At 37.4% G+C, this 19,434-nt stretch overlaps 1 protein-coding gene across 1 annotated transcript; it reads right to left on the reverse strand.

Moving 5' to 3' along the window:
• Window positions 1–10,105: 10,105 nt before the first annotated feature.
• LOC108285895 (olfactory receptor 2K2) lies at window positions 10,106–11,742 on the reverse strand. The gene has a single exon (XM_017503386.2). It carries the CDS (start codon window positions 11,674–11,676, stop codon window positions 10,726–10,728), a length of 951 nt encoding a protein of 316 aa, XP_017358875.2. The 5' UTR covers window positions 11,677–11,742; the 3' UTR covers window positions 10,106–10,725.
• Window positions 11,743–19,434: the final 7,692 nt, after the last annotated feature.

Raw genomic sequence — 19,434 nt, forward strand, 5'->3', positions numbered from 1 at the left:
TGATAATCCCTCAGTGGTGAACTTTCTTTCTGGCTCCTCCTCTTCTTTCTCTGCTTCTCTTCTTTCTTCTTCCGCCACTCTTTCTTCTTCCAGTTCGATTAGCTCTTCATTTGTAAGTTCTCCGGATTCTTTGTCTAGCAACTCTTTGACATCTTCCATTTCACATTCCAAAGAAATGTCTTTAGCGAGTTTTACTATTTTTTCCCCGAATCAAGTTCATGTTCACTGTCAAATCCGTCAAAATCATTAACATAGCGCTTAACACAATTTTTCCAGATGCCATTCATGCACTTTGTCATCACAGCCTCCCAGGCGGTAGCGATATTCTTGATACACATCAAAATGTTGTAGTGTTTCCAAAAATCTACAGCGGAGCAGTCGTGGCTAGCGATTGTGGTCGTAAAGTTGAATGGTTGTAAGTTGCATAGATTGTAAGTCGATCAATACCTGTAATGTGAATTTTATATATATATATATATAAAATGTGAATATTTTATATATGTATATATAATATGAGGTAAGGGTGCAACTTCATTCTTTTGCACATGGATATTCTGCATTCCCAACATTATTTGTTGAAGAGACTATTCTTTCCCCCATTGAATGTTCTGGGTGCCATTGTCAAAAACCAGTTGACAACAGATGTAGTATGGATTTATTTCTAGACTCTCAAATCTATTTCATTGTCCTATATGTTTATCTTTATGCCAGTACCACACTGTTTTGATTACTGTAGCTCTATAGTACATATTGAAATCAAGAAGTGTGAGTTTTCCAACTTTGTTCTTATTTTCCTTTTCCAAGATTGTTTTGGCTATTTGGTGTCCTTTAGAATTTAAGATTAAAAAAAGCCATTAGGATTTTGATATGGATTGCATTGAATCTGTAGGTCACTTTGGGGAATATCACTTTGGGGGAGTATCTTAAGTACTGCAGTACATGAACATGGAATATCTTTCCACTTAATTAGGTCTTTAATTTCAAAAAATTTTATAGTATTTAGCATACAAGTCTTGCAACTCAGTGAGTGATCTCAGCTCACTGCAACCTCCGTCTCCTGGGTTCAAGTGATTCTCATGCGTCAACCTCCTAAGTAGCTGTGATTACAGGCACACACCACCACACACAGCTAATATTTTGTATTTTTAGTAGAGACAGAGTTTCACCATTTTATCATCAAATTTATTCCTAAGTATTTTATTCTTTTTGATACTATATAAATGAAATTGTTTTCTTTTTTCTATTCAGAATGTTCACTAATGTATAGGAATATCACTAGTTATTGTACAATGATCTTGGATCCCATAACTTCGCTAAATTTATTTATTACCTCTAATAGTTTCTTTTTCTTTTTTTTTTTTTTTTGGCCACTTTTTTAAAATTTTTTTTATTTTTTTTTTTTTTTTTTTTTTTTATTTTTTTTATTTTTTTTTTTTTTTTTTTTTTTTTTTTCTGGCCACTTGTTTAAAATTTTTTTTACATAATATCATGTCATCTACCAAAAAAGATAATTTTTCTTCTTCCTTTGCAATTTGGAAACTACACAAACTACCAAATCTGATCCAAGAAGAAATGGAAAATCCATACCAACAGTAGCAAAGATAATGAACTAGAAATCAAAAACCCGTCAAAAAAGAAAATCCCAGGACAAAGTGGCTTAACTAGTGAATTCTACTAAAGATTTAAGAAACTTAACACTAACCCTCTTAAATTATTTCAAAAAACAGAAGAGGAAGCTCCAAGAAATTTGCAATTGCATTGACCTATGATTACACCACTGCACTCCAGCCTGAGCCATGGAGCAAGATATGTATATTGCATTATCATTCTGGGTCTCTGGGAATTGGAGTAAGGTCTGAATCAATGTTCAGAAATCCAAAAGTGCTGAGTGTTTTTGTTTCTTACTGCACTTATTTTGAAATCAAGTTGTAGCAAAAAGAATAATGGCCCCTAAAGATATCCATGTCTTAAACCATGGATTCTGTGAATATTTTTGTTACTTGGCAAAGGAGAAATAAGGTTGAAGATAGAATTAAGGTTGCTAATCAGCTGACCTTAAGATAGAAAGATGATCGAGTTTGACCCAATCACAAGAGGCCTTAAAAGTGGACAAGAGAGCCATTAGAGGGAGTCAGAGAAAGAGAAGTGGTGCCAGAAGCAGAATCAGGGTGTTGCTACAGGAGAAATCTTAGGAGATAAGAGGAAGCGGCCAAGAGCCAAGAAATGTGGGTGGTCACCAGAAACTGGAAAAGGCAAGAAACAACTGCTACCCAGTGCCTACTAAAAGGAATGCGTCTCTGCCCATAGCTTGACTTTAGTCCACTGAGACTCATGTCAGATTTCTGACCGATATAAATGTAAGATAACAAACTTGTATTGTTTAAATCACTACGTTTGGGGTAATTTGTTATGGCAGCAATAGAAAACTAACACAAATGGTATGCACACCCCTGAAAGTCTCCAAGCCCCTTTCTGTGAGGTCAAAATAAGATTTACAATTATACAAACAAATTTCTTTAACTTTTTTATCTTGATGATATTTTTAATGGTTGCAGATGTTACAAAAGCAATGGTAAGTAAAACTGACGAGACCGTAGTAGAAATAAAAGGACTGGCACCTAACTATACTAGTAATTATTATATTCTTTATCATAATGCACTCATAGAAAAAAATCCCAGTTTCACTTAAGCATATATGATGAAGCAGTAAAAAATAAAATAAAATAAACCGTATTAAATCTTGACCTTTGGGCACATGTGCTTTTAATAGTAACTGTGACAAAATGGGAAGGATACAGCTCTTCTGCATCTGGAATTTTCATGATTATCTTGAGGAAAAGCATTTGTTCAGTTATTTTGTTTGAGCTGTAAGCTGAATCAATAATTGTTTTCATGGATTACCTTTTTTTTGAGACTGAGTTTCGCTCTTGTTGCCCAGGCTAGAGTGCAATGGTGCAATCTCGACTCACCGTAAATTCTACCTCCCGGGTTCAAGCGATCCTCCTGCCTCAGCCTCCCAAGTAGCTGGGATTGCAGGCATGCACCACTACCGCAGCTAATTTTTGTATTTTTAGTAGAGATGGCATTTCTCCATGTTGGTCAGGCTGGTCTTAAACTCCTGAGTTCAGGTGATCCGCCCACCTTGGCCTCCCACAGTGCTGGTATTACAAGCATGAGCCACCGTGACCAGCCATGGATTACCTTTTTTTTTCTTCAAAAAACATCTAGAAGATAAATGTTAGTTTTTCACACATACTTTTTCAATCTTTTTCTCTCTGTTGTTTAGTTTGGATGATTTTTGTTGATCTGTCTTCAAGTTCACACTCTTTCTTCTATAATCTACATTCTATAATTTAGCCCATTAAGTACATATTTTATTTCAGTTCTATGTTTTAATCCTATGGTTTCCACTTGTTTCTTTTCTTATCTTCTGTTTCTTGGCTGAGGTTCTCTTTCTTTCCATTCATTTTAAGAATGTTTGCCCTTATGACTTGGAGCATGGTTATAACAGCCACTTTAATGCCTTATTCTGATTATTTCAATATCTTTGTCATGTTGGGGTTGCTATTTGCTGCCTTTTCCCTTGCAAGATATTGAGATTTTTTTAATTCCTCATATGTTGAGTGATTCTGGATTCCATCTTGGACATTTTGATTATTATGTCATAAGACTGACTCTTGTTTAAATTCAAAAGAAAATTATAATTTGTGTGTGTATGTTTTAACAAGCCATTTGACCTGGTTGGGCTCAGGCTATGAGCTTCTCCCCATCTTTAAGGCATGGTTCACTGTTACACAAGTTTACAGACTTTGCAGTGTTATTTAAATCTGCCCTGTATGCGTGCCATCCAGTGGCATATTTGGGACTTTAAAGTAGCCTACCTTACAGAGTTTAGTTCTCAAAGCCTTTGTTACACGATTTAGGGTCAGGGAAATTCATGTTCCACTTGGGGATAGACCAGGTGTTTATATACAACTTTATGGCATTGCTTTATTGACTCCCTTCACTCCATGATCTTTCTGAAAGTTTCCACTCCCCAAAAGTCCTCCTTCTCCAGCTAAAAAGCCAGCACTTTTATTTCTCCACTCTGCTGTGCACATCTCACAACTGCATCTGTTTCAGGGGCCAAATGGTGAGAGGATTTAGGGGGGAAAGGAAGCAATAGGGACTCCCCCATCTTCTTGGAACCACAGTTCCTCTGATCCAAGAGAAGAGTTCTTCTTCCTGAGAATTTTAGATGCCTGTCCAGCCACGACTGTTGATGCCGCCACTGCCACCACAGGATTTCCTGGGGGTCTGGGCATAATAGAAAAAAATCAAGGCATTTACTTCACTCTTTCTGAAGCAGAGAGATCCCATTTCCCTCTTTCTAGGGAGCTTCTCTTAGATCATCTTTTAGAACTTTCTGTCTGTGCCCAGTGTGTAGGTTTGGTTTTCAGGTTGCACTGGAGTCACCCAGCCAAGGCATATTGAGGGTGAGAGTGGAGGAGTTCTCAGCTGCCCCATGCATTGGGTCTAGGGCTTTAAATTGCTATCAGGGGGAGAGGCAGAGTGCAATGTGCTTACTTCATATTGACCAAAATCGGAAGTGGTCTCCTAGTTTTTACCCACTTCCTAATCCAGGCGTTGTTTCTTCTCATTGCCCCTTGGTTAGCTTTTCCTAATTGGTTGGCCTTAAATATTAGCATTACCTTAGGCTCATTTTAGGCAATTTTCTCATTCCACTTTCTCTCCCTAGTTAATGTTAACCATGTTCATTACTGAAATTATCATGTGCATGCAAGTTTGTATCTCCAAACTGACGTTTCTCGTTAATTCCAGACTAGCATATCCAACTGACTACTTGATATCTCCCTCATATATCTCAAAATCATGGGAAAATTCAGCATGTTTAGAATACGAATCATGACCTACCTTTCTTTTTTTTATTTTATTGCATTTTAGGTTTTGGGGTACATGTGAAGAACATGCAAGATTGTTGCTTAGGTACACACGTGCCAGTGTGATTTGCTGCCTTCTTCCCCATCACCTGAATCTGCATTTCTCCCCATGCTATCTCTCCCCAACTCCCCACCCCCCGCTGTCCCTCCCCTATTTCCCCCCAACAGACCCCAGTGTGTAGTGCTCCCCTCCCTGTGTCCATGTGTTCTCACTGTTCAACACCCGCCTATGAGTGAGAACATGTGGTGTTTGATTTTCTGCTCTTGAGTCAGTTTGCTGAGAATGATGGTTTCCAGGTTCATCCATGTCCCTATAAAGGACATGAACTCATCGTTTTTTATGGCTGCATAGTATTCCATGGAATAGAAATATGACCTACCTTTCAACCGCAAACTTGATCCTCCTTCAGGATTCCCTGTGTCAGTTAATGATACCATCAGTCTTCTCTTCTACAAACAAGAAACCTAGGAGTCATCTTTGATGCTTTTGCCTCTCTCTCTGCCTATGCCTAATCTTGTTGATGTTACCTCTCAAATTGTTGAGAGGTTACTTTTTAAATAGCTCTCAAATCTGCCTACTTTCTCCACTGCTCCCATGCTAGTCTAAATTTCCAGAAACATTCGCCTGAACCACTACAATTTTCTCCAACTTGATCTCCCTGTGTTCACTTCTATTCTCTATAATCGATTCCCCTTATGGCAGCCAGAATGACTTTTCTATGAAAATACTTGCTAAACCCCCACTCAAGCCATTTCAATGGCTGTTCAATGTACCATTGAAGATGGAGATGGAGTCTTCTCTGTTGCCTAGACTGGAGTGTAGTAGCATGATCTTGGTTCACTACAACATCCACCTCCTGGGTTCCAGTGATTCTCCTGCGTCAGCCTCCAGAGTAGCTGGGATTACAGGCATGTGCCACAACACCCAGCTAATTTTTCTATCTTTAGTAGAGATGGGGTTTCACCATGTTGGCCAGGCTGGTCTTGAACTCCTGGCCTCAAGTGATCCACCCACCTAGGCTTCCAAAGTGCTGGGATTACAGGCGTGAGCCACCGCACCCAGTCCTACTCCTCCCTTTTCTTTCCATACCTCTATATATTTATCTTCTTTTGGTTCTTCATGTTTTCTTTTGCTCTCTTGCCAGAGATACTCTCTACCCCCTTCACATTATCTAAGTTTTTCTTCACACATCAGCCCAATATTTATTTCCTATTTCTGTGTTCCTTATCTAAAAAGAAAGAGTAAAACCTGTATAACCCAAGTCAGTCCAAGAGCTTCTGTTCACGTCCAGGTCACTTATCCATAAATGAGACTTATCTTCTTTTCTTCTATCCATTGAGACAAGTTCTAAAGTTAGATAGTTTGGATAGGTCTAAAAATTACAGCTATTTATATTGCTGAGAATGAAGGAATGCTAAAAGCCTATTATGTTATCATTATTATTTTGCAAATGAGGAATCAAGGCTGTATGGGACATATGGCCCAGTCATTCATGTGATACTTGAATCCCTTCTATGAACAGACCATGTACTCATTCTGTTCTGAGCACTCTTCCAATATTCATCAGATCCAACACTCTTCCATGTTCATCTTATTTCTCATAAAGAAAGAAAGAAGAACTAATCCTACTTTTCTGTTGGAATGATGGATTTTTTTCTGGAAATAATGTCTCCTAATGTATGGTCATCTCACAATCTATATCAGAATTTCATGGTGCTCCACCTATAACTACAGATTATTGAGTACCCACCCTGGAGTCACTCAAATTATGAGTTACTCATAAATGTACATAAAATGCTCCATCATGATCATTAGAATTTGCATCAAATACAGTACCAGAGGCCAAAGGCCTGAAACAATAATTTCTAGCATATTTCCCTTATTTAACACTGTGCCATTTCTATTGGAAAAGTAAAGGTGGTTAATCTAATGCTTTAGTCTTAAAGATTCCATGCCAAGAACTAATAATGACATTTTTGCCACCACCACCACCACCACAACCACCCAACCACAGCTAGCAATCAAAGAGAGGCATTCATCACAGAAATGGTTAAGTACCTAACTGAATAGTCATTAAAAGCTTATTACATGTATATTTTTATTCAAACAATGTTCAGTAAACACTTAATTTTTTTATAAAATGTATGCACTGAATGTCTGTCTTCTCTATGCCAGGCTTGTGCTAGGTCCTGGGTATACAGTTGTAGGTGAAATTGATATGGTCATTGCCTCAGTGAACCTACAGACCAGTAAGGGACATAACCATCAAACAAGGAAATCCACAAATTATTATTGAATTACAAATTATGATAAATGCTATTCATTAAAAAAAGAAACAAGAGGCTGGGTGCAGCGGCTCATTCCTATAATCCCAGCACTTTGGGAGGCTAAGGTGGGTGAATCACCTGAGGCCAGGAATTCAACACCAGCCTGACCAATATAGTGAAACCCCGTCTCTACTAAAAATACAAAAATTAGTGGGGCACGGTGAGCCTGTAGTCCTAGCTACTTGGGAGGCTGAGACAGGAGAATCACTTGAACTCAGGAGGTGGAGGTTGCAGTGAGCTGAGATTGTGCCACTGTACTCCAGTCTGGGTGACAGAGTGATACTCCATCTCAAAAAAAAAAAAAAAAAAAAAAAAAAAAAAAAAAAAAAAAAAAAAAAAAAGAAAGAAAGAAACAAACAAACAAACAAACAAGAGAAAGCATAACATATTCATGATGAAACAAGAGAATTCTGGTGTGCTTAAAGCAAAAGATATGAATGGTGAGTAATCAGATTATGAAAGTTTTTGCATGTCATCTTAAGGACTTAAAATGTTAGGGCAGTGAAACAGTGGTAAGGGATTTAAGCAGAGAAGTGGCATAATCAGATTTTTCTAAAGCATAAATCTAGTCACATAATCCTCTATGCAGGAATTGGTTCTCCATCAGAGGTAGTTCTACCTTCTTTGTCAAATATATTCCTCTCTTAAACAGTACCTCAAAAGGATACCTTATCTGAGGCTCTATAAAAGTAACAATTGAAATTAGTGTTGATTGAGATAGAATCTAATCCAAAGAAAGGAATGCACCATTTTACCAATAATTGACTTTACTATTGCATATTATATAAAGTATATATATATATATATATATTTGTTGTACACAGCAATGTTATGGAACGTATAGCTTAACTACTAATGTCTTAGCCAAGACCTGCAAGGAGATTCTCACCCAGGTTCTCTGGGTCCTCTTCTGACATCTGGGTTCTCATCTGTTTTGCTGTTCCATTCTGGTCCGTATCCCATTCTAAAACATTTGGTTCTGTGCCAATATGCTCAGTTTCTTGTGTCAAAGCTGACAGACTGACTACAGAGGGTGTTTGTTCTGTGTCTCCAAGGTCTCATAGTTCCCTCTTTGAAGTAAAGCTTTTAGCTATTTCTATAGCTCTAGTTATTCCTGTTTATGTTTGGAACCACACATAACAAATCCCAGAAAGCAGACAATTCAGTTCTATTATAACATAAAATTTAGCTCTACCCGAATAAAAGCCTACTATAAAATTACACTGCAACATAACACTGAAATTGCCAGGCAATGACTGTGGCAGTTGCATTGGGAAGATTGAGGTATCTAGGAATAAAGATAGTTACTTCTAGGATAAATGCTTCCCAGTCAGCTTTCCCGTACTATTCCCAAACCATTACTGGGAGCTTAATTCCATTCTCTACTATCAAACATCTCTTGGCAGCAATATCTGGCATCAAATTTGTCCCATTGCTGGCTGGGCACGTTGGCTCATGCCTGTAATCCCAGCATTTTGGGAGGCCAAGGCAGGCAGATCACTTGAGGTCAGGAATTCAAGGCCAGCCTGGCCAGCATGGTAAAACCCCACCTCTACTAAAAATATTTAAAAAATCAGCCGGGCGTGGTAGCACACATCCGTAATCCCAGCTACCCAGGAGACTGAGGCAGTAGACTCACTTGAGCCTAGGAGGTGGAAGTTGCGGTGAACTGAGATCATGCCATTGTACTCCAGCCTGGGTGACAGAGTGAGACCCTGTCTCAAAAAAAAAAAAAAATTGTTGCTTCATCTCCCAAATTTTGCTATATGGTTTCGTGTTTTTTTATAAGTGGGTTCAAGTTTCTTTAAATGTAGGTTACACATCTAGGAACATGTAACAGAAGTCCTAGATCTAAAGGAAGTTCTAAGAGTTAAGTAATCCAAAACTTAACCTCTAATACTAAACATTTTAAATTATTTTATATTTTAATTTGTCCCATAAGTTTACATTCCTCCAGTCAAAACCCTCTTCCCTTCCTTACTTTAGAAGTAGAGATAGACAAGAAGGTACACCTGGAGGCAGAAAGAATTAAGGGAAAAAATAAAAAGAAAATAAAAAGAAAAAAAAGAACTAATTTTATTTTCCTTTTTTTTTTTTTTTGAGATGGAGTCTTGCTCTGTCGCTAGGCTGGAGTGCAGTGGTGCAATCTCAGCTCACTGCAACCTCCACCTCCCGGGTTCAAGCCATTTTCCTGCTTCAGCCTCCCGAGTAGCTAGGGTTACAGGCATGCACCACCATGCGCAGCTAATTGTTGTATTTTTAGTAGAGATGGGGTTTCACCATGTTGGCCAGGATAATCTCAATCTCTTGACCTCATGATCCGCCCGCCTCAGCCTCTCAAAGTGCTGGGATTATAGGCGTGAGCCACCACGCCTGGCCTCTTTTTGAAAGATAAATTTTTGCTGGAAATAATGTCTCCCAATATCTGGTCACCGCCCAATCTATATCAGAATTTCTTGAGGCTCCACCTATAACTACAGATTATTGAGGAGCCACCGTAGAGTCACTGAATCAGAATAGCTGGGAGTGAAGGCATTTTTAACAAGCAATGTTTGTATGTGAATAAAAGATTTAAAACAACTAATATAAACATTGTCTCTATAATGTTTAAATATTTATAAATACACCTTACTGCCCTTGTTTCGTCTTTATAATTTTCACAAGTGGTACTTTCTTCTCAAATAAAGTGCCTGGTGTAAAGCTGACAAATGTATTAATTTACTGAATGACTACTGTAAACAGAAAAGGTACAAAATAACAGGAACACTTGTCCCTGTGAAGTCAATCATCCAATGAAGAAAAAAGACAAACATAAATGAAAAAGACTTAGCTAGTGTATGGGTAGTATACTGGCATAAAAGCAGATATAGTTTGCACAAGTATTTATGAGCTTAGAAAAGCAAGGCTGGAAGTGGAAAAATCAAGTAGGCATCATTGAATGCTTTACTCAGGGAGATAAGGAATTTTAATCAGGAGTTTTGAATAATGAAGGGTAATTTAAAAGCCACTACAATGTGGTAGAACAACCTCTGGCCAAGAAATTGGAAGGATGTCATAGTCCCAGCTCTACAACTGTGTGATGTTGAGCTAGTCTTTTACATTTTTAAATTCTGTTTTCTCAGTTGCATAATCAAGGCCAGTCTTTGTTTCTTTATGCTCCCACCTCATTTGAGAAAAGACTAAAGCACGGAAGATATACAAGATTTCTTCAGGAGCACATATTTGATGACTTTACAACTCAAAACCTCACAACCACAAAACACAAAAAGGAAATATTAACAAATGCAAATTGAAACCTACTACTGTTAAAAGGCAATCATTCTGTGTACACATCTCATAACTGTGAGATTATATAGAGATAAGATCCAGTCAGAATTCTTAGTGGTTGTATGTGGTCTAGAATGTCTCTGGTGAGCTCTGCCAGGGGTACAGCTCTGGTAAAACCATAGAGACCCAATCAGAGACATCCATGTGTTTGATGCAATGGTATTTTGCCCAGCAGTTTCTTCATAGCATCTTTGACTTCCTTGTTTCTTAAACTGTAAATTATGGGGTTCAACATAGGGGTAAGCACTCCATAAAGTAATGAGATGATTTTGTCTATTTTTTGTGAGTTTGATGAAGATGGCTTTAGGTACATAGAGAGGGCAGCCCCATAATACAAGATCACCACAGTCAAATGGGCACCACAGGTAGAAAAAGCTTTGTTTCTTCCCTCTGCTGAGCTGATTCTCAGAATAGTGGAAAGGATGAAGATGTAAGAGATACAAATTAAGAGCATTGGAATTGGCAACAAGAGAATGCTGACCACCAGCATGATCATGTCCATGAGCAGTGAACTTGCGCAAGCTAACTTTAGCACTGCCAGAATTTCACAGGTGAAGTGATCAATGAGATTCCCACAGAGGGGTATCTGCAGGGCGAAACTGGTTTCCAGCAGGGCAGTCAGGCAACCCATCATCCAGGAGACCGTGGCCATCTGCGCACAGACCCGCCTGTTCATGATGATGAAGTATCTCAGCGGGTTGCAAATGGCCACATAACGGTCATATGCCATCACGGCCAGGAGCACACACTCCGTGGAGCCCATGGCAAGGGAAAGATACATCTGTACAGCACAACCAGAAAAGATAATGGTTTTCTGGGATGACAGCAAACTTACCAGCAAAGTAGGAATTGAGGCAGATGTGTAACAAATATCCATGAAAGAGAGATTTCCAAGGAATAAGTACATGGGGGTTTTAAGGCGTGAATCTAGGATAGTGATTAAAATAAGAGTGCTGTTGCCCAAGAGCGTTGTCAGATACATTACAAGGCTGAAGATGAAGAGAACCACCTCTAACCTTGGGTACTGGGAAAATCCTGCCAAGAAAAAAATGCTCCAAATGGTGAAATTTTCTCCTTGCATTTTCTTTCTTTCATCTGTATTTATTCCAGTACTATTCCCTTCATTTAATCTGAGGACATAAAAAAATGAATAAAGTGTGATATTCATTTGAAAAATACTTTCAAATTTATTTTTACTATTATAAATGTAATTTTACTATAAGAAATCACAGGATAGTGTATTTATTGATGTAAGGGGGAAAAGCAGGTTTGATCTATATAAGTTGATTCTTCCACAACAAAATTTAGATAACAGTGAATTTTAAAAAAGAATATATATATTTAATACTTGAATCTGAGCTCCTAAACCTATCCTTGGCACACAGTAGGACTTTAATAAAGATTTGAAAGTGACTGAATGAGGAAAAATATAAATGTATACTGAATAAGTTATTGAGTTCAAATCAGAAAAGTAATCCAGATAAGTGAAAAAAGAAATCTCAAATATACAATAAAAAGCAATATTGATCTTCACCAAAACAAGAGGAGGAACCTTGAAAGATGCAAATAAAATAAATTTTAGGCCGGGCACAGTGGCTCATGCCTGCAATCCCAGCACTTTGGGAAGTCAAAGGGGTTGGACTGCTTGAGCTCAGGAGTTAGACCAGCCTGGGCAACATGATGGTTAAATCCTTCCCGTCTCTAGGAAAAATACGAAAAGTAGCCAGATGTGGTGGTGCATGTCTGTGGTCCTAGCTATTCAGGAGGCTGAGGCTGAGACTGGGAGGCAGAGGCTGCAATAAGCCAAGATTGCGCCACTGCACTCTAGCCTGGGTGACAGTGAGACTCTATCTCAAGTAAGTAAGTAAGCAAGTAAGTAAGTAAATAAATAAATAAATAAATAAATAAATAAATAAACCAGCTTCATAGTTGGAGGCTCTGGGTCTAAATAAGCTCTGTCCTTTCCCTCTAACAGTTTGGGGGGCTGTCTACTGGTTTCAAAAAGGACAACAATGCTCAAAGCACTGTAGATACTAATTTGTAGTTATATTTAAGAGCTAGTTTATGCCTCACAAAATAACCCACCCTCATTTAAATACTAATACATCCACTGTACAGTTTCATTCATTGTTGAGTCCCATATTATTGTGAGTGTGTAAAGAGTTCTAATAATTATAGCCAGGCAATACTTTAAAACCCATATACCTGGAAATGCAGAAACTAAACTCTCTTGGAAGATTATCATAAGATCTTTTTGAAAATAGATTACAGAGCATATAGTTATAAATAAGAACATTGGAATTGGCAAGAGAAGAATGTTGGCCGCCATCATGATCATATCCAGGGATCCACAGAGGGGTCACTGCAGGGCAAAACTGATTTCTAGCAGGGCAGTCAGAAACTTAAAGTTTTATTTTTTTCTTACGTTTCACATTATTAATGAAAAACTATTACAGAAACTTACCTTGCTCCTAAACTCATATTGCCTTTTAATAAACCTTCAACCTTTTTCTTTCTCCACTGAGTCTTTCCTATTTTCAAATATACATGTTCTTAAAAATTGCCTTCATCTTATAAATTTTTCTGCCAAATTTTATATTTAATAGATTTCTCTAATAAAATTATTAGATTATAAAAGATTACTTCAAAGAAGCTTAATTTTTATACTACTGTTAAGACTAACAAGCACAAAAGTTTTCAAATGAAAAAATCAGAAAATAGCAAATCCCAGGTAGCTGGGCTATTATTTAAAAAGTAACAGTAGCCAAGAAGAATTGATCCTCCCATCTGAATTCCCTGTCACCAACTTCAAATAAAATGTTGTTTTATGATGCACTTCGTAAAGTTAACTATGTTCAAGAAATAATAAATTAATCCACACTTTAAAATGTTAAATGTTATGTAAAAATCAATAGTGCAATTCATTTCTTTCAAAATTATTAGCTTTACCACCACAACTAAAAATGTCAAAGGATAGCAACTGGAATATTAGGTAAATTTAAATCATTTGTTGTTTTAGGGGAATACCTGTTGTCCCTAAACAATTTAAAGTTCAGCAGCTAAGATACAGAGAGGTTTGAAACTTCAGATCCTTCAGGGATATTGTCCCAAAGATCCAATTATATTGATCTTTTAAAAAGCTAGAGAGTGAACCACATAGTTCCTCCAAAACACTTTGGAAAAACTCAGAAAACAAAGTTTTCTATTCGCTTGCTTCTTGTCAATCCTTAGCTATGTCAAGATTTTTTTTCATGAATGATTTCAATGTAAAATACTTAACAGAATACAGAGAAAAGATGTCCCTACAATACTAAGACACATTTTGTGCATTAGTGAAATTACTTCCTAGTTTTCAGAAATTAGGGAAAGAACATTTACTTTTTAAAGACACAGAGAAATCACTGACTGTCCCAACAAGTGATCAGAAATGTTATTCAATATACACACACTGAGAGGATCATAAAGCAAGAAAACGTTGGTGGTAATGGGCATATCCTAGATCTTAGTTTGTTTTGTTTTTGAGACAGGGTCTGGCTTTGTTGCCCAGGCTGGAGTGCAGTAGCATGATGTCGACTCACTGCAACCACCACCTCCCAGGTTCAAGTCATTCTCCTGCCTCAGCCTCCTGAGTAGCTGGGACTACAGGTGCGTGCTACCACACAGGGCTAATTTTTGTATTTTTGGTAGAGACGGGGTTTCACCATGTTGGCCAGACTGTTCTCAAACTCCTGAGATCAAGCGATCCACCCACCTGCGGCCTCCCAAAGTGCTGGGATTACAAGTGTAAGCCACTATGCCCAGCCACAGATATTCATTTCTAAACACCATTCTCAACTAGAAGGAAACATGGCTCCTTGTGAAGATAACTAATACCAGAACTAGGTTAGGGAAAGAACAAGATTAACTTAGAGAATCTTATTGTACCAGAAACTAAGAAATATGCAAAGAGTGGTAGAGATGTAGTGAAGGGTCATAGACACCCACTTGATGAAGCTCCCATTGCTAAATTTAGGACAGATTATTCAAAGCATCAAAGTAAAAAATGACTGATCATAATTCACAGATAAAATAAAAATGTACAAGTTCATTATGATGTAAATAAATAATAGGAATAGAAAGCTCTTCCTCACAGTAAGATGCCAAGAAATAAATATAGAGGAATGATGTTAGAAAATAATCACAGTTAAGGGTTTTGTAGGCAATAGATTCCCACAGGTAAAATGTTGTATTAGATTGATGCAGCATTGTAGTTGTTGAAGGTAAAAGTTAGATGAACAGGATATTTACATGGTGTCAAAATATCTCACCACAAATTACTTTATAAGTTTAAAGATAAAATAATAACTTTACGGTGGGGAGACCTGGAGGATAATCATGTTAACATCACCAGTATTGGAACAAATAGACTCCATGTGCCTTCCGATATGAGGTACTGAGAATACACTATCACCTCTGTGGTACTTCCATCAAAATTAAATCACCCGAATCTAACCATGAGTGCAAACCAGACAAACCTAAATTTAGGGATATTATGCAACATAATCAGCCTACACTTTTCAAAAGTACAGACGAGTCTCAAAAAAGGATATACAAATGGCCAAAAAAAATCAAAAAAATGCTCAACATTACAAATTATCAGGGAAATGCAAATCAAAACCACAATGCAATACCACCTTACTCCTGTAAGAATGGCCTTAATCAAAAAATAATGGATGTTGGCATGGATGGGATGAAAGGGAAACACTTTTACACTGCTGGTGGTAATGTAAACTAGTACAACCACTATGGAAAACAGTGTGAAGTTTCCTTAAAGAACTAAAAGTAGAACTACCATTTGATTCAGCAATACCACTTTTGGGTATCTACACAGAGGAAAAGAAGTCATCATACAAAAAAAGATACTTGCATGCATATCTTTATAGCAGTATAATTCACAATTGCAAAAATACGGAACCAGCCCAAATGCCCAACGATCAATGAGTGGATAAAGAAAATGTGAGATACAGATATATATAATGGCATTTGCAGCCACCTGGATGGAATTGGAGATCCTTATTCTAAATGAAATAACTCAGGAATAGAAAACCAAACATCCTATGCTGTCACTCAAAAGTGGGAGCTAAGCTATGAGGATGCAAAGGCATAAGAATGACACAATGAACTTTGGGGACTTGGGGGAAAAGATAGGAGAGTGGGGGATAAAAGACAATATGCTGGGGATAGTGTAAACTGATAGGTGTACCAAAATCTCAGAAATCACCACTAAAGAACTTATCCATGTAACCAAACACTACCTGTTCCCCCATGACCTACTGAAATAAAAAAAAGAAGAAAAAATAAAATAATAAACTCCTAATTAAAAAAAAAAAAAGTGTCACAATCAATCAGGAAACAAAAAGAGAAACCAAGAAAATGTTCCATACCTGAAAGAGATAGGACAACTAAATACAATACATGCCCCAGCACTGAAGCTTAGATCAGGAAAAACTGGGCTATAACCAACATTATTAGGACAATCGACAACATTTGAATATGGGCTGGCGATTAGATAGTAGCAGTCTATCAATATCAAATTTCCTGATCTTGATCACTGTACTATGGTTATGTAAGATAATGCTCTTGTTCTTAGGATATACAGACTGAAGCATTTAGTGTTAAAGGAGGAAAATCTCTAAAGAATGTGGGAAAGGCTTTACCTTCTCCTCAACTTTTAATACTCATAAGAGGATTCATACTGGAGAGAAATCCTACAAATGTGAAGAATGTGACAAAGCTTGTAAGTGGTCCTCACGTCTATCTAATCATAAGATAATTCATACTGGAGAGAAACCCTACAAATGTGAATAATGTGGCAAAGTCCAGCCCTCAGGCCTTCTAATACATAAAATAATTATACTGGACAAAATTACTACAAGTGTGGAGAAAAAATTACTGGCAAACCTTTAACCAGTTCCAAGCCTTTATTGTACCTGAGATAATTCATATTAGACAAAAATCACATAAACATAAAAAAGTAACAAAGCCTTTAACTAGCCCTCAAACCTTAATGAACCTAAGAGAATGTATTTTAAAAACATTTTTTTGAGATGGAATCTCACTTCGTCACCCAGGATGGAGTGCAGTGGCACGGTTTTGGGTCGCTGCAACTTCTGCCTCCTGGGATAAAGCGGTGCTCCTGCCTCAGCCTCCTGAGTGGCTGGGATTACAGGTATGTGTCACCATACGGGATGATTTTTGTGTTTTTGGTAGAGATGGGGTTTCACCATGTTGGCCAGGCTGGTCGCAAACTCCTGACCTCAGGTGATCCACCTGTCTCAGCCTCCCAAAGCCTAAGAGAATTTATATTAGAGAGACCCTACAAAGGTAAAACATGTGACAAAACCTTTAAGCACATCTCAGGCCTTAGAACATATTAGGTAATTTATTCTAAAAATGCAATGAATGTGAAAGGAGCAAAATGTTTCCAACTTACCCTGAAATCATTGGTAAAAACACGTTTTTTAAAAGTTGTGTGTGGAGAGAAGCAGCACTTATTCCCACATTCTTATTGCAAGTCATGCAGTCTCCATATTTTCTGCGTCCTTATGATGGCTCATTTACTCTGATCACTGACAGCAAACGTACAGAAAGAAGACCATCAGAAGAACTTGGTCCAACCACACGAATAGGCAAATTGTTTCCTTCTAGGAAAAGAAGGAACAACACAACTATATTGAATAATATAAAAATTTTAAATAGAGCTAATTAAGTAGTAATTATATTTTGGGGATATTGGGCTAAAGTGGCCCATACAGCATGAGCTTGGAAAAGTGAAACTCAATAAGTACAATAGGTTTGTTTGACTGTAAAACATGGGAAACATGATTGTAAATGACTTCAAGTTTTAATAATATTAATCTTGATACTTTATTTTTCTAAAAGTCAGCACTCACGACAAATCCCTCCCATCACCAGGCAACAAAACAACAAGAATTTTAGAAGAAAAATGACGAGATGACTGTCTATGTAGAAAATCTGAAAGAATCAACAAAAAACTGCTGAAGCGAACAACAAGCAATTTCAGTAAGGCTTCAGGATACAGAGTTAATGTACAAAAGTCAATTACTCTCCTGTATACCAGCAAAGAAGAAATGGAATTTGCAATTAAAAACACAGCATTATTTACATTAGCATCTCTCCTCCACAATGATATACTTGGGCATAAACCTAACAAAATATGTGTATGATCTGTATAAGGAAAACTACAAAACTCTGATAAATGAAATCAAAGAAGAACTAAATAAACAGAGAGATATTTCATGTTCTTGGATGCTAGAAGACAATATTGTCAAGATGTCAGCTCTTTTCAACATGAGCTATAGATTCAATACAATCCCAATCAAAATCTTAGGAAGTTATTTTGTAGATATCAATAAACTGACTCTAAAACTTTTATGCAAAATGGTACAGCCACTTTGGAAGATAGTTTGGCAGTTTCTTTCTTACAAAGTTAAACATACTCTTACCACATGATTTAGCAATTGTGCCCATTTGGTGTTTACCCAAAGGAGTTGAATACATGTCCATACGAAAATGTGCACAAGGATGTTCATAGCAGCTTTTTTCATAATTCCCAAAACTTTGAATCAACCAAGATGTTCTTTAGTAGGTGAATGGATAAATAAACAATGGTACATGCAGCCAGTAGAACATTGTTCAGCACTCAAAAGAAATTAGCTATTAATTCCTGGAAAAAAAGGCATGGGGGATGAATTTCAAGTCAAGGCTAAATGAAAAGAAAAAAATAAAAGACATGAGGGAAGCTTAAATGCATATTGCTCGGTGAAAGAAGCCAATCTGAAAAGGTTACATACTGTATGATTCCAACCATATAATATTCTAGAACAGGCAAAATATGGCAACAGTAAAAAGATCAGTGGATGACAGGCATTGGGGGTAAGAAGAAGAGTGAATAGGAGGAGCACAGAAGATTTTTAGGACAGCAAAAATACTCCGTATCATACTATAATAATGGGTACAAATCATTAAAAATTTTCTAAAATCCATAGACTCTACACCACCAAGAGCACATACACCCTATGGCAAACTATGGACTTTGGGTGATTATGGTGTCACAATATTGGTTCATTTATTGCAACAAATGTACCACTCTGGAGAGGGATGTTGATTAACTGGGGAGACTATGGATGTATAGGGGCATGGGGTATATGGGAAATCTCTCAATTTTTGCTGTGGGCCTAAAACTGCCTTAAAAAATAAAATCTTAAAAAATAATAATTACAACAATATGTTGGTGAACATTAAGCTAACTTTAATAATTTTCATATAAATAGCTATCATTTATTGAATGCTCACCACATGCCAAAGTATTATGCAAAGCATTTTACACATTCTCTCTGTAAAATTATATGATGTAGGAATACCCCATGCACAGCACAGACCCATGCACTGCACATTCTTCTCTAGTGCTCATGGAATATCAACGGCCGATTTTGTGCCCATGCCCATCAGTATGCCCTTTCTCCACAAACGCGACTGTACTCCTGAATTCTACTTCATATGTTAGTTTTGCCTGTTACTGCATTTAAAAAAATGGAATCAGGGCAGGGTAGTGGGTCAAGCCTATCATCACAGGACTTTGGGAAGCCGAGGCAGGAGAACTGCTTGAGTCCCAGGAGTTTGAGACCAGACCAGGCAACACAGTGAGATCCTGTCTCTACAAAAAATAAAAAAAAATTCATTGGTATGTGACTGAAATCTCAGCTATTCAGGACGCTGAAGTGAGAGGATTGCTTGAGCCTGGGAGGTTGAGGTTGCAGTGAGCTATGATCGCACTACT

This window comes from Cebus imitator, unplaced genomic scaffold (genome assembly GCF_001604975.1).
Source record: "Cebus imitator isolate Cc_AM_T3 unplaced genomic scaffold, Cebus_imitator-1.0 Scaffold310, whole genome shotgun sequence".
Taxonomy (NCBI): Eukaryota; Metazoa; Chordata; class Mammalia; order Primates; family Cebidae; genus Cebus; species Cebus imitator.

What these genes read in the sequence shown, in the direction of transcription:
- LOC108285895 (XM_017503386.2), bottom strand. Translation starts at nt 11,676, where the DNA reads ATGCAAGGAGAAAATTTCACCATTTGGAGCATTTTTTTCTTGGCAGGA.